This window comes from Scleropages formosus, chromosome 4 (assembly GCF_900964775.1).
Source record: "Scleropages formosus chromosome 4, fSclFor1.1, whole genome shotgun sequence".
Taxonomy (NCBI): Eukaryota; Metazoa; Chordata; class Actinopteri; order Osteoglossiformes; family Osteoglossidae; genus Scleropages; species Scleropages formosus.
In genome coordinates this window covers 7,621,764-7,637,580 of record NC_041809.1, presented here as the reverse complement: position 1 = coordinate 7,637,580, position 15,817 = coordinate 7,621,764, and the positions used below count along the sequence as shown (strand labels likewise).

The following is a 15,817-nucleotide window of genomic DNA, read 5'->3' as shown; positions in this document are numbered from 1 at the left end:
TTCTCCTACACTCCCTTGCATTTGTATCTAGCGACTATTTTTGTACTATTTTTGTATATTGGGTACTTTATATTTTTTAATATTTTTTGTCCCTTGCTCGCGTGCTCTATCTTCTCATCTGTGTCTTGTCACTGTCATTCTGTCTGTGCTGTGGTGGTTCCTGTCACCAGGACAAATTCCTTGTATGTGCGAACATACTTGGCAATAAAGCTCGTTCTGATTCTGATTCTGATACATATCCCTTTGTGGCACAATGGGCCATGCTGGAGGGAGTGTGCAGCCTGGGGAGGGAGCAGTGGTGATAATTATATAGCCATTTTTTATTCATTCAAGCCATAATAACCAAAGACAGACACAAGGTTCTTACAATAGATAAAATGCAACTACAATGAGGCAACAAAATGAAGAGTGAACACAGAAAGCAAACATAACCTAGGGTTCAACCAGGGTTCACACAGCACTACCCCCTCCAAGGTGTCGAATGTTTAAAAACTTAATTAAAAAGGATTATTGTGTTATGCAATAGAGCATTTCAACTGCATTATTACTGGCAAGGAAATATATAGAAATTAAACTCAAATTTGGAAATTGTGAATGTGAAATAAGAACACTGATACACACACACATTTTCAGAACCGCCTGTCCCATACAGGGTTGCGGGGAACCGGAGCCTACCCGGTAACACAGGGCGTAAGGCCGGAGGGGGAGGGGACACACCCAGGACGGGACGCCAGTCCGTCGCAAGGCACCCCAAGCGGGACTCGAACCCCAGACCCACCGGAAAGCAGGACCGTGGTCCAACCCACTGCGCCACCGCACCCCTAGAACACTGATATTTTACGTTAAATTACACTTGTCTAAAATTCCGCCGGTGCTCAGATTTATCTCCAGATAGATAGATAGATGGAAGGGCTAAAACTGTTGTTTCTACGGCAGCTCAGCGATTTGTGCGCAGTCATCGTGATTATGCAAAGGGTTCGAGCCCTTCGTACTGCTTTATTACCGAACAGGTTTTCCGTCGCTTTTTCCTGCGGTTCTTATTTTAAACTCTGTGTTTTGTCAAGGATTAGCTAACAGTTGTTCTGTAAACCGCGAGTAAGAGTGTGTTTCATGTATTGTTTTAAGAACTCGTGGTTCTTGATTTTTTTTTTTTTTTTTTTTTCGGACCTACATCGCGCGCACTGAGGACACTGATGCACGTGCCTTCCGGGTCCCCAGCGGTTATTGCTGCTTCGGCGCGCCAAATTTCACTCTTCAGTGGGGTGGAGGGTCGAGGGGATTTTTTTTTTTTTTTTTTTGGTGGTGGGGGGGGGGGGCACAGTCAGAGAAATGACGAGGCGCGCTTTCCCCTCTTTCCTCACGCGCGTCCCACAGATCCGAAAAATGCTGAGTCATGACGTGACGCACTCGGTCACGTGTGCGCGCGCAGCCGTCGACTCTCGGCGCCCCTAGAAAAGGGCTCGGGGGGGCGCCGCGGCTCGCACACAAATTACAGTTCTGCGGCGGTGGGAGGCGCGCGGTGTACCGGAGGTGTCTCACCGGTGCAGAACCCGAGCGAGGAGCGCTTGACATCCTGAAGCAGCGCGGATCGCAGTTCCTGTTCTTCTTCCTGTGTTTGCACGCCACGCGCTGTCAGTGACCCGGGTGCACGAGGCAGCCGCTAAGTGCGCCGCGCCGCACTCCGCGGAGAGCATTTCTTCTGTAAAGATATCGAGGCCGCGGTCAGTCTTGCTAGCGTGTTAGCCGGCGGCTACGAGGGAGGCGCGCGGGAACGGGCTTCGTCGGCAGGAACAACAAGCGCGCGCACGGGACGGACATGGGGCTGCTGTCACAGGGCTCGCCGCTCGGCTGGGAGGACACGAAGCGCTACGCGGACCACGTAAGGAAACACGGCATCGTGCAGTTCCTCAACATCTACAACAAGGTGAAGGAGCGCCAGAAGGACGTGCTCAAGTGGGGCGACGAGGTGAGAGGCGCGCGCGCGAGGAGCGCGAGAGAGATGTCGGGGCGCGCGGTGTCAATGTCACCCTCCTTCTCTTCCTCGTCAGGCTCGTAGCCACGGCGTGGCTCTCCTTCGCTTCGGCCTCCCTTTTTACACTTTTTGTCCTCTCTGTCTTTCCTGTAGCTCCGCTATGTCTGTATTTCTTTGTTGTACTGCGCTACTTGAGCTCCCTATCTGTCTCTTTACGTGTTGTTGGTCGCCTCAGTGCGTCGTGTCTCCCCCCGTTACTCCTTTCCTGACGCAGTTTCCTTCCTCTTCTCTTGTCGGCTTGTCCCCTGATTTACCCATTCATGCTGCCGGGAGCGGTTTAGCCTAGGGCCGGTGCCTGGCTTGACTACCTAGGTTACTGCAGTAGGAGTGTGGGGATTCGAACGTGCGACCTGTACACACCACCCATGTGGGACTCGAACCTGTGATCATGTACTGGCGCACAAGGCTGGAGAGCAGCGCTCTGTCTGCGAGGCCAGCAGCCTGTTTACTGTGTTTTACTGCATCTTTCACTGTTTGATGCAATGTTTAGTATGAAAATGTGACTGCCTGTTTGTCTCTGTCACTGTTTTAGTTCAGCGTTTCACACAGGATCGTCACTTGCTGTTTTTGCCCCTCCTTTACACCCCCCCCACTCTGCTACTGTGTTTGTTTACACTGCTTTTTCACTGTATGAATGTCTCGTGACCGACACCTTATCAATTCACAGAAATTTTCTCCCTTTCTCCAGATCCCTCGTCCGGGGAGTGAGTCGGGTTGCGTTGTTACCATTAATCTTTAGGTGATGCCTAGTTTGTCCAAGGTGGTTTACACTGTGGCATATTAATCTTTCTAATGATTTCCCATTTGTAGAGTGGGGTGTTCTTACTTTGTACATCAGGGTAAGTGCTTTGATGCAGGTCAGGACTGGACTTCGAACCACGGAGCTGCAGATTGCGAAGGAATAACTTTACTCTGGATACATCCTGCTGGTCTATATGTCTTAAAATATGTGATTTGGTTTGAATTTTTTTTTTTCCCCTTTCCTTCCTCCAAGGAATCAAAGGAGACATCACAGCTTTGCTTTCATCCACTTCTGTAATTCACCGTTCAGGCCAAGTTCATTCAGACCCACTTCTGCCGTGATCTTGTAGCCACACTCTGAGCCTGCATCACTTTCTCTTTCACAATCACCGTGGTATTTCCTGTTGTTTTGTAGCTATTTTATTCTATTAATGTGCACTAGTGAAAATAATGGTGCCGTATTGGACAAACTGTGTTGAGAATCACATGTCTGTATCTATAACTCTGTCATGAATTGCACTTTTGTTTACCCTTAGTGGAACACCACTTTGGAGGGAAAAATGTGCTAAATAGAAAAGTTTCAAATGTTTTGTCTGGTGCAGCTTTTCAATGATAAACAATCTCCCCAGTGGATTGTGTTCACTACAGTGGGAAGTTAAGGAAATATTGATTAGGAGGACTTTACCAACACTGATGTTTCATTTGCGATAGGAGTCTTATTGATGGTCTTGTGATACTTTGTTCTGGCACTGCTGTAATATTTAGGTAATTAACTATTTGGGATACAGTTGTAACTGAAATATTTAAGTCTACTAAAAAGGATGAATGGCAACGAATTTGTGGTGGTTTTCGTGTGATGCTCTATTGCATCCTGTTGAAATGTACTACAACAAAGTGTGTAATAATTCTCCTTGAAACTTACACAATTGGGCAGTTTGGAATGGATTTAATTTTAAACATATTTTGGGGCTTTAAGTTTGAAATGCCTTTTAATGGAGTCTTAGTGTTTAAATGTCCTCCAGCTAAGTTATCCATAACACTGTAAACTGATTTGTCTTGTGTTGAAAGCAGTGCTTTCATTTTCATGCTTCTGGAATGTTGTTGTTTTAGATTAATCCGTTGCTCAGACAGTGGATTACCTTTTCTTGACATCAGTTCTCCTGAAATGTATCTGGTGAATCGTGAATGAAGTGCCAAACCCTCCTTATGTTTAGAAGCAGGGGGGTGGTGTGTGGGACACATGCATGTGAAACCTTGTGATACATGTGCTGGAAAAGAATCTGAATGGAGGAAGCAAATTTGATGCTTGTTTTCCAATACAAACATGCCAGAAAGGTTGTGACAGAACATTTTATGTATGCACATAACATGTTTACCTGCTAACAGGTAGCATAGTGGGTAGAGCCATTGTCTTGCAAACAAAGGACCTGGATTGAAATCCCACTCCTACTGCAGCACCCTTTATCATGGTATTTACCCTGATCTCTTCTCCTTGGCCAGTAGGCATACTTGCAGCTTTAATAACTGAATGGACACAATTGAATGGATATTTAGTCGACAGCCAACTCTGTCTTGTGCCTTTGTTCAGCTTTCTCTAAATATAAAATCAGTTGAATTGATACAGTAAAATGACCCAGCCATCTGAATGGGTAAATGGCTAAGAACTCTCTACCTTACAAACCTAACACTACGTTCCTTTGGAGAATGAGTCAGCAAAATGAAATTATTTATTATTATTATTATTATTATTATTAATAATAATTTTTATTATTATGGCATTGAGTGGGTTATGTGTTAAGCCAAATTTTTCTCTTCCAGTTTTACTGGTATAGTGCAGTGTACATAATCTAACTTCTGTCTTTTGAAAAACGCTTTATTTGATTCAGTATATTTTATAGCTCTAGTCATGCACTGGGAGTGGAGGGTTAATATAGCAGGAAAATAGTTTAGTTTATAGTACAAGTTTGGGTAAACTCTTGCATGAGTTAATAGCATTTTAAAAATCAATGATGAACAGACAAACTGGAAATGAAACCCCCCCTTTCTGTGTCTGGCAAAATTTTTAACTTTTTGGGGGTTTGGGGAATTACTGTTGGTTTAGTACAAATCCCTTTTTAGAATATGATCATGCCATTTTGTCGGGGAGGTGTTTTCTTGTCCGTTATGCTTCTGTACACATTGTTCCCTTGCCTACCATGTAAGAATTGCCCTGTTTGCTTTCTCTCACTTCCAGGTGGAATACATGCTGATGGCAGTGGATGAAGAAAATGAAAAAGTCCAACTGGTGTTGAGAGGATCAGAAGTGTTGCAGACCCTTCAAGAAAAAGGGGAAAAGATCAACCCCAAGTATGTAGACTTTTACAGTAGTGTAATTCCATATCCACTTGTGAAGGACAGAATTCGCACAGCTGTCACATGCCTCTGGAAACCCTCCCTTTGCTTGACTTTGGCTAACCTGTTAGATGGGGTGTGGGTATTGGCCTTTTTTTCATTCTTGGTACAAGTACTAGTTCAGGATCCTCTGTTCATTTTTGAATAACCAGGAGTGACGTGCCTTCTTACAAATGCTTATTGGCAGTTACACAAGCACTGACCTGTGTCTCACACTTGATCTCTGCCCTGCCCCCCCCCTCACAGGAAGGAAAGTGTCTGAAAATGAGTACACAAATAAGGAAACCTGTTTCCTATTTAAGCAGACAAAAGGCAAAGTCTGCAATTCTGGCATTCAGCAGCTTTGTGAATTTTTCTAGTGTTTTGCAGTGCAGAACTGTTCAACCTGTTGTATGCTTTAAGAGCGTACTGCTCACATTTTATTTTGTAAAATTTTTTTGCATTTTTTTCTTTAATTACAAGATGAGAAATGCCTTAATTGCTGACCCTGCTTGACACATGAGCACTGAAGAAATTATTGCACTGCCTTGAATGCGATCAAGTCATTACACTTGCTACATGTCCTGAATGCTTGCTTTCTGTGTTCATGAATAAAGATTCCTGTCTCTTAATCAGTGTGCACCTGCAAAATATATTGGCATTTTGTGGCCCCAGCTCTGAGGTCACGAGCCTCAAGCCATCACAGATCTGTGGCTCGTACAGCTCTAAAGGGAATGCCAGTGAGTGAGTGAGTGTGTGTGGGGGGTGGCCACTTTCCAGCATTCCCCTTTAATGCCTCTCTGTTGAATATACTGAAGTGTGTGAACAGGGAAAGGCCTTTGCAAAGCATTTTTCCTTTCAGTTGATTCATTGGATTGTGACAGCTTTAAAGGTAGAAGATAAGAGGGGGTGGTGTGAGGGTAACCTCTGGGTTTGTATCCCCCCTTTTCCTGTTGCCCTGGCCATAGACCTTCCCTTGAAGTTGGCTGTCTCAAACCTGCTATTTACAGGCACTCTCGGCAAAGGTTCAGTATTGCAGGCCTGATTCACAGAAGCGTGTTGTGTTGCAGCCATCCAACCTTGTGGAGGCCAGAGTATGGTAGCTACATGATTGAGGGGACCCCGGGTCAGCCATACGGCGGCAACATGTCCGACTTCAACACAGTGGAGGACAACATGGGAAAACGGCGGAGGGAAGCATTGTCTGTGCTGAAAGAAAACGAAACCCTCGGCACCATAACGTCATTCCCAAGGTGACTGCTTTTCTCCATCTGTCTCAGAGATCGGGGATACCACAATAAAAAGCACCTCTTTATTTAAGCATGATTGCAAAATAAAACTTTAAGCCTGCCTTCCAAGAGGAATTTCCCCCCCACCCCCCAGAGTTGGCCTGTTCACTGAAACTGCTCTGGTAATATTCTGTAAAGCTTTTAATTTCTTGCTGAATGCACTTTTGTTGCCCCTTAGTTGTCACATTGTGGGGAGGAGTCTATCATGGGAATAAATCTAAAAATCTTGTTGGATGCAATAGTAGGAAAACTCGCAGGCTTCTCTTTTATAAATGAGTAAAACATGGCAGATTACTTTGGAAGATGTAGTCTAAGTGAGTAATATTAAAAGTACATTCTAGACTCTTGTGAGTATTTCAAGAAATTATCCTTGGCATATAGTGTATATATGGTACTGAACTGACAGCCCTGTCAATATGGTTCCAGGCTTGGTTGTCCTGGGTTCACCTTGCCAGAATGCGAACCCACGCCTGTCGAAAGGGGTGCGTCCAAGTCTCTGTTTTTTCCTGATGAAGCAATCAACAGACACCCGCGATTCAGGTGAGCCACCAGCCAGGGCTGCAGTGAGCTGGAGCCTAACCCATAAACACAGGGTACAAGGCTGAGGGTGGGGAGGAGACACACCCAGGAAGGGACACCAGTCTGCCACAAGGCACCCCAAGCAAGACTCAAACCCCAGACTCACCACAGGGCAGGCCCCAGCCAAACCCCCTGTGCCACCATGCCCCTGATACAATCATTTAAACTTTATTTTGCTTTCTTTGGTTCAAAGCAATTTAGTGTTACCCATTTATACAGTTGGGTACTTTTACTGTAGTAATTCAAGGTAAGTACCCTGCTCAAGGGTGCTAATATTCAAACAACCTTCAGATCCAAAGGTAGCAGCTTGCACTGCTACACAATCAGCAGCCCCTTATAATAAATAGCTAAATTTATATACTGTATGAGAGAGAGACGATATGGGCCAATGAGTCCGATTATCAAATTTTGCCCTAATGAAAGGATTCATAATCTAGTCACAAAAAGACTCACCGGTCAGACAGGGACTTTACCCCTTTTTAATGTGTAATATTATTCGTATGCAGTTAATGAGTAAGATGTATTTGCTCTTGTTTTAAGCTTGGGGACGGGCAACTTTCAGTGGTCAAGACGGATTACGCCGCGTGGCCATGCCACATCACTGGCAGAGGTCTCACACAAACAATGTGCGAGATGACATCAGTGGTGGGGGGCCTTTGAAGGGGCAGTCTACCAGACCGTGGATTACTGGGAAATCCACTCGTTGCGTATAGACAGATAAAAGCCAATATCGGGTGAACACAGGCGAGTCCAGACAATGAGTGCCTACGTATACAGGAAACTTACCGCCACAGATCCCATTCACTGAGGTACTGATCCAGCTTATCCATTGTGTGCCTTCACTTCAGTGCACTTGCATTTAAATTCCACTGTTTCATTTACAGCGTTCATGTAGCTTACTAATGTTCTGTGTTCAGGTGACATCTTCAAAGTAATATAATGGGTGTTGTCAATGCTGTATGTCTGGTATTCCTGAACAGTTAAAGGTGTTTAATACAGCAAACAGCAGGTGGCGTAGTGGTTAGAACAGTTGCTGGGCTGGACATTAACAGCTGTGCGACTGTCTAGGGAAAGTAATTTGCTTGAATTATCATAGTTTGACAAGTATAATTGTTCTGAAGCATATCCAGTGACCACATGGATAATAAATGAACGTAATTTTAAAATATTACGTTGTGTACGGAACGACTGCCATAATAAAGAAATCATGTGACATCAATTACATCATGAGTAATTTTGCTTTGACTGTTTTTTGCTCGGAAACACTAATAGGCTTAAAAAGTATCCCAATATGCCATTTTGGGTAATTTCCTTTTTGAGGGCAAAGGGAGGAATTTCATGGCCGAAAGGATGAAGCAAACTATTTTTTTTTTTTTTTTTTTTTTTTTAGCAGGAGCTGTTACTGACAGAAGAATGAAAGATGAATAAATTACAACAAAGTAATATGTAAAAACATATTTTTATGGGAAGAATAGTTTCCTGCCTTGGAAGCCAGTGAAAGTGGTGTGATGTACACTACGTGCACAAGTGTACCTGGTTTGGCTCACAGTCAACTAGCTGTACATAATTTTGCATAGAAAATGTACACGTTATCTTGAAAACAGTAAATGATTGTGTTCGTTTCCTGCCCTTGTCATTCCAATACAGTCCAAAATTGGACATGTTCAAAGTTGTGGAACTGGTAAAATGCTCCTGTTGTATGGGGAAAAAACAAAATGCAAAAAATTGTCAGGTTCTCAATTGTAAGGTGGAAAGTTCAAATCCCTGCTCCTGCAGCGATACCCTTGATCAAGGTACTGAATTGATAGGGAAAAATTGGTTTACAAATTTCTGTATTAATAATGGGGCAGCTGGTGGCATAGAAATTAGAACTCCAAACTTTGCACCCAAAGGTTGCATGTTCAAATCCCACTTACTGCTATATTACCCTTGAGCAAGGTGCTTGCCCTCAATTGCTCCAGTGTAAAAAAAAAAAAAAAAAACCTGCTGTATAAACGGGTAAATTCTCGGTAACTTAAGATTTGATTTATTTTGGCGAAAAACATTAGGTAAATGAATAAATGTAATAAGTTAATAACAATGATAAAGTTATTTTTTGGCTAAACAAAGATGAACTATGATACTCAAAATGCATATTGCTGGTGTCTTCGTTGCAAACATTGAGATAAGCAAATGATGTTTGCTGCAGTGAACCTTATGAATCCTGCCCTGTGTGTGTTCTGAACAGGATTTTGCATTCTTGTTTTGCATGTTTGGAAAACCAAGTCAAATGGTAATCCTTTCATTGTAGTACCCTGACCAGAAACATCCGACACAGAAGAGGAGAAAAAGTGGTCATCAATGTTCCCAGTAAGACTGATAACAAGCTTAAATATTGAAAATGCTTTTTTTTTAAAACTACAATGAAATGTAGTATTTTGACAGAGATCCAGTACTGTGTAGTGTTGCCGCTTGAGTCAATATTTGTGTCGGTGCAAGTGTTGCCTGGGAAACCCATGTTTTATTTTCTGCTTTATGAATGTTATCTGAACTAGAACTGGTACTTTAGAGATACTACACTTTTCAAAATTACATCACATTATTATACACAACCCGTTGGTTAGTATTAAACAATGGCGATAAAGCATGAATCAATGTCATTTTGTTCTTAATTTGGATGTTTAGTAATGTCAGTCTTCTGTGACGGGATGTGTAGGGGTTGTTATACGTCCACAGTGTGCGTGCGTGTGTGTGCGCGCGCCTGGTAGGCATCTTTCAAACCGAGCACTCACTCGTCCTCTTCAGTTTTCAAAGACCAAAGCACCCCAAGTCCATTTGTGGAGACATTCCCTGGTGATGACGGTGAATCGGTTCGTGCCGCGCTGCCTGACCACATCTACATGGACGCCATGGGCTTCGGCATGGGCAACTGCTGTCTTCAGGTACTCGGGGCCCGAGCTCAGCACTTACCTTGCCACATCCATGACTTTATTGTGTTATTTAGGAGACTTTGTTAAACTATACAGATAAGCTATTGAATTACAGTGCTAAAAGCAGGTGTATTAATGAATGACAGAATAAAGTCAAAATAAGACCTTTAATCATGTATCACAAATCACCCTGGTTGTTATAATAAGTGTTAGAAAGGTTGCCTCCCTCCATTGAGTGCAGCTGCTTTAATTATACGGTGTGTACAACCCCCCCCTACAGGTAACATTTCAAGCTTGCAGCATAAGTGAGGCCAGATACCTGTATGACCAGCTGGCTACAATATGTCCAATTGTGGTGAGTGCACTTTGTTTTCAAGTCTAGTACTTGGATTAATGTGCCCTAAGTACCATAGACATGAGGGGAATATGTATGGGAGGGACACTTCAACACATCGAAATGTTACCATAAAGATGTCAGTTTTAAAAAAAAAATGCATATTTCATAATTCAAAAGCATTTGCTGTTTACCAGCCTCAGGGTGGAAAATGGTGAAGTACTGTAAAACCCATAGTACTTTCTGCACAGTTTCCAAGTCATGTGCTGGGATTACGTTTGCCCCTTGGCTAAAGTCTTGCCTGTTCTTAGATGGCCCTGAGCGCGGCCTCCCCGTTCTACAGAGGCTACGTGTCCGACATCGACTGCCGCTGGGGAGTCATCTCCGCTTCGGTCGACGACAGGACACGAGAGGAGAGAGGGTTAGAGGTACACGCCCCCTCCTCCCCCATTTACAGTGTTATCAGTGGCATTTGAACTCTGGTTCTCTTAAGGCACAGCTGCTAGATGCACTTTGTCTTGCACAGGAACTGGAAGAAATTGTCCGCACTTGGGTTTGTTTGGTCCGGGAAAAAATATTTCAGATATGTGTGGGGTTTTTGTACCCTCCTTATTTGTAATGGTGAAATGCAGTCAGTAATAATTATGTGGGGAAACACACCTTGGTGTAGTTAATGGTATTGGTTTTATGAATTCTGTATTTCAAGTGTCACAAAGCGGCACAGCTTTTTTTCTTAATATAAGGAAGAATGGGACCTTGCTGGTATTGATACACAGTACAAGTGATACTGATGATTTGTCTTAATTGCAGCCGCTGAAAAACAACAAATTCCGGATCCATAAATCAAGATACGACTCGATTGACAGCTACCTCTCTAGCTGTGGTGAAAAGTACAATGATATAGAATTAACAAAAGATGAGGAGATCAACAAACAGCTGCTAGATGCAGGTAATGTGCAAAATACATTTATATATGGCTGAAAATGGTTTTTTCACACTTCATGTGAATGTGCTCTAATTTACAATGCTTGTTTACGTTTATTTACATGGTGGGATTGTTAGAATTTCCCTGTTTTTAAACCCATACACAGTAGACCAGTACTGATGTCATTCAGATAAAATATTTGAACATATATCCACTATGCACTTTTAGGGTGTTCAATATGAAAACTGTTTTTCTTGTTAAGTCAGAAAATGAGTGTTAATTTCTTTCTCCCCTGTTTCTGTCCAGGGATAGACAAACTTCTAGCACAACACATTGCCCACCTTTTTATCAGAGACCCCCTGTCCCTTTTTATGGAGAAAATAAATTTGGATGATGAAAATGAATCTGATCACTTTGAGGTATGAAAATTCTGAATGTGAAATTGAGCAGGGCACTCCATAAAACACCTCTCAAATGACCAGTGTGTTTTCACCTTGATAGTAGTTTGTAACTTGTGTCAGCAGTTAATGTTACTTGAAATGCAGAGCCCAAGTGTTTTGAAATGTATAACTGATTCTTCCTTGTGTAGAATATTCAGTCAACCAACTGGCAAACCATGAGGTTTAAACCACCCCCTCCAAACTCTGATATTGGATGGAGAGTGGAGTTCCGCCCAATGGAGGTACCCATTTAATGAATATCCCATTTGTGATTTTTAACTTTGAATAGCTGGCAAACTTGTTTGTTTTCTTGGATTTAACCCTCAATGGAAGACACTTAATTTTCTCCTCCATTCTAGGTCCAGCTAACAGACTTTGAGAATTCTGCATATGTTGTCTTCATTGTTTTACTTACCAGAGTAATCCTGTCATACAAGTTGGACTTTCTAATTCCCCTGTCGAAGGTTAGAATAACTTATTTTTATAGTGATCACTTGAGTTCCATGACTGACAGTGTATATACAGCACAGTCTAACATGAAGTAGATGTTTTGACTTTTTGTGATCATTCAGAAAAACACATTGCTTAGACATTTATGGAAGGCCAGACTCCTCTGTAAACTGCTTCCAGTGAGCATATTGAAAGTGTATCTCCTTCTGTGTCCCAACTGTTGCCCTGTCCTTTACCCAGGTGGATGAGAACATGAAAGTTGCTCAGAAGCGCAATGCGGTGCTGGAAGGCATGTTTTACTTCCGCAAAGATATTTTTAAAGGTTGGTGCCGTTGGTTTTGCTTTTGGAAGAATTGTGCAAAAAGCAAATGTGTGTTCCCTACTAAATTATTAATACTAAAATATCTCAAACTTTATTGGATATGAACCCTTGCTCTGTCATACTGTATGTATGTAAGTGTTTATCTGCAGGACAACCTGACATCTGTCAATGTTCACCAATTTTACTATATTACCCTCTTGGTTATTGACTGGTTCAGTCCCATTTACTTTTGAATTGTAATCTTACTTGCAATGTATCAAAGATTTATTTAGCTTTCTTGTGTCAAAGGCTCCAATCCAGTTATTGATGGAGCCTCAGCAACTCCAAATGGCCTGGAGAACAGCGACAATGGTGGCAGCAGCCTTGAAGAGTACACACTGATGAGCATTGACACAATCATCAACGGAAAGGTGTGGGGTGCTTCAGTGTCAAGTGCACATTATCATTTTTGCTGATTTTTCAGAAGCAGGAAATACTTTAGGTTTTCTTTTTTAGGAAGGGGTATTCCAAGGACTGATACCAATTCTCAACTGCTACCTGGCTAACATGGAGGTGGATGTAGACACGAGATGCACTATCCTGAATTACCTGAAACTTATTAAGAAACGGGCTTCAGGTATGTGTGTTTCAGATATTTGAGATACTGCTTCTACTCACAATTGTACCCTTTGTATTTCTTATGCTATCAATTATTCAAATGCATTGTAAACTAAGTGCCAGTTCACCTACCAGCCCACTGAATACATTCAATGATTTAATAGATGTTGTTCTCCTACATGACTTACAAGTTAAACAAAAGCACATTTCACAGCAGGACTTCAGATAAAAGCACATGATTGTCACAGTACCGTTAAACACCCATCTTTGCTTGTGCATGTTACTCAAGTTTATACTCCCACAGGAATGTGTTGAAGTGTGTGGCCGTTCAGTGTGTATCTAGGTCAATTCCTGTTTTTAATTTCTGAAACATTTAAACAAGTTAAATTTTTATATTATAACTGTATGCCACTGCTATTTCATTACACGTGCAAGGATATAATGAGCCTTCCCTTTTGTTGAATGTGTACAGTAGGGTGCCAACTAAAGATTTAATTTCTAGTAACACACCTGTCCCTTTGGATAGCAACTTTTCTAGAATAAATTTGAAATGCAAACAGGTCTCAAATGTACTAGAGAATTCCTTTTCATACTGTGTTTTATACAAGTGTGGACTTGCTGAGGAAACCAGCATTATGCATGATGATATAATGTATCCCTAGTACATACAAGTGACATATGAGTGACCTTTAAAGTGAAATTTATCATTTTATACAGAGGTGAGGTGGAAAAACATCTCAATTTTCATTGGCACCCTTGTGTACAGTATTTAAAATGGAACCAATGTGGACAGTTGATATGCCCAGATAGTGCTCTAAATGGATGTATTTTAAAGTGTGAACTTGGTGCTTATGCATCTGAGTTGAGGCTACTGTGCAGTGTGTTAATATTCAAACTGGGACACAGCTGCTTATTATAGGATGGGTTCTAGGCAGTGCATTGTGGGATACTGTTAAACTCTCAGCAAAAGTCAATAGCTGACGTGATCCGTGTGACACAGGGGAGCTGATGACGATGGCGAAGTGGATGAGGGAGTTCGTCGCCAAGCATCCTCAGTACAAGCAGGACAGTGTGATCACAGACAAGATCAACTACGACCTACTGCTGAAGTGTAACAGAATTGCTAAAGGCGAGGAGGGTTGTCCTGAGTTAATCGGGGACCCAGTCAGCAGAAACAAATAGTCTTCTTGTTTTTTTTTTTTTTGTTTTTTTTTTTTAAAAATCATCATAGTGCATTATGATGTAAGAATGTCCTCATTACCATTTGTACCTCCCTTCTGCATGAAACAGAAGACCAAATTTGTGGTTGAACCTATTTATAGTGGTCCAATTTGATTTACTTCTTGAACTACAGAAATATCCTGCTTGTATTACAATGGTCAGTAATGTGTAGGGAGTTTGTATATATCAGATTTTTATTGTTGACAATTATTTTAATAGCAAGAGAAGTATGTACATAACTTTGATTTTATGGGTAACAAAGTTCTTGATGGCTTGAGGCTATGTACATGTAACACTTGTACAATAGCAAGATATTCTTATAAATGGATTGTAAATACTGTTACATACATTAACAATGGTATATTCTTGCCAGATTTTAGATGAAACAAAATGTCAGATTTGGATTTAAGTTAAATTTTAGTTAGCTGAGTGGTGCAGCATTGCCTTTAACATACTGCTTTTTTTGTGCAGAAATTGCATCGGGACCTGAATCTTACTAATATAATTTGTTGATTTAAAAAAAAAAAAGTTTAGATAAAGGTAGTGTTCAATAAATCTATATGCAATATTTAAGCGTGGATTTAATTTTATTTTGTGTAGTTATTATTACAGTAAATCAAACATATTAAATGCAGAACTAGAAAGGACAATTGAGCACTTTTTTCGCATAATTTTCAGGAAAGGTTCCGGACATTTCTTATTCCACTGAGTATGTTAAACATTACTGTAATTTCAATATTGAAAATGTCAGGAAATGACTCTGACTCTCCTCTAGAGGGCGTGCATGACTCGTTTTCCTGCAAGAGCTCAGTGAGTTTAAGATATTTTGATAAGGATATTGTGTGTATTTTGCCAATCCATCTATCCCTGTATTGTGACCACCTAGAATCGGAAAAATTTGTAAAGTACTTCTACAGAGCTGAAATTTCAGTTTATTGTAGATTTATTTATTTATTACCTTAAGGCCTACAAACAGGGTCAGCAAGTGCCCATGAAAATAAGAGCCCTTTTACTCATAGTCCTCAAGGGTTGAACATGTAGTATATTGCCCTCTCCTACTTGGGTCAGGCTTTGTGGTGTAGTGGTTAAAGCCCTGTGTTAATTCCCTATTCCTGCTGTAGTACTCTTGAGCTCTATAAATGGGTACATTATGTTGAGTAGCTTATTGCACATAGCTAACATTTCAAATCACTGTCAACAAAGGGATTGACTAAAAGGTCCTAGACACTTTTTTTTTTTTTTTGCACAATTCTTCATCTGTTTAGCTGACAATTCTCCCATGCAAATGTATGGTGTTAAGCTACTTATTTAGGCACATATACAGAACTTGCCCAGTTGTATTGTTTCATGGTAACTAGCTTTAGTGCAACAACAAGAAGTGGATTTGAACCTCAACGGTAGACTATATCTTGTCAATAGTTATGCACATAAATACACATGACATTGCATACTGCAGCATTTTCTATTGGCCTTATCTATATGCAGAGCCAAAATGTAACCACCCCCAAGGTAGTGAGGAGGTACACTTCACCTTAAATGCTACCTATTGTAAGCAACCTGATTCCCCCCCCCGCCTTTTGTCCAGGTGGGTCATGGTGACCTTGCTGA

At 41.5% G+C, this 15,817-nt stretch overlaps 1 protein-coding gene across 2 annotated transcripts; it reads left to right on the top strand.

Annotated features, from left to right (window-relative positions):
- Nucleotides 1–1,379: 1,379 nt before the first annotated feature.
- On the top strand, nt 1,380–14,781 carry gclc (glutamate-cysteine ligase, catalytic subunit). Of its 2 annotated transcripts, none has more exons than XM_018749616.2 (16): nt 1,380–1,966; nt 5,007–5,119; nt 6,214–6,396; nt 6,859–6,972; nt 9,302–9,360; nt 9,796–9,932; nt 10,201–10,275; nt 10,566–10,682; nt 11,065–11,203; nt 11,486–11,598; nt 11,769–11,861; nt 11,979–12,083; nt 12,310–12,391; nt 12,680–12,801; nt 12,887–13,007; nt 13,989–14,781. In XM_018749616.2, exons 1-16 carry the CDS (start codon nt 1,817–1,819, stop codon nt 14,168–14,170), a joined length of 1,905 nt encoding a protein of 634 aa, XP_018605132.1. In that variant the 5' UTR covers nt 1,380–1,816; the 3' UTR covers nt 14,171–14,781. The 2 variants fall into 2 exon arrangements, with proteins under 2 accessions (XP_018605132.1, XP_018605133.1); XM_018749617.2 differs by lacking the exon at nt 1,380–1,966 and adding an exon at nt 4,018–4,242 and having other exon boundaries at nt 13,989–14,780.
- The last annotated feature ends 1,036 nt before the right edge of the window (nt 14,782–15,817 follow it).

Coding starts and splice junctions, on each gene's coding strand:
- gclc (XM_018749616.2), top strand. CDS start 1,817: ATGGGGCTGCTGTCACAGGGCTCGCCGCTCGGCTGGGAGGACACGAAG. Junction 5,120..6,213: donor GGGGAAAAGATCAACCCCAA/GTATGTAGACTT, acceptor GTTGTGTTGCAG/CCATCCAACCTTGTGGAGGC. Junction 12,084..12,309: donor TTCTAATTCCCCTGTCGAAG/GTTAGAATAACT, acceptor TCCTTTACCCAG/GTGGATGAGAACATGAAAGT.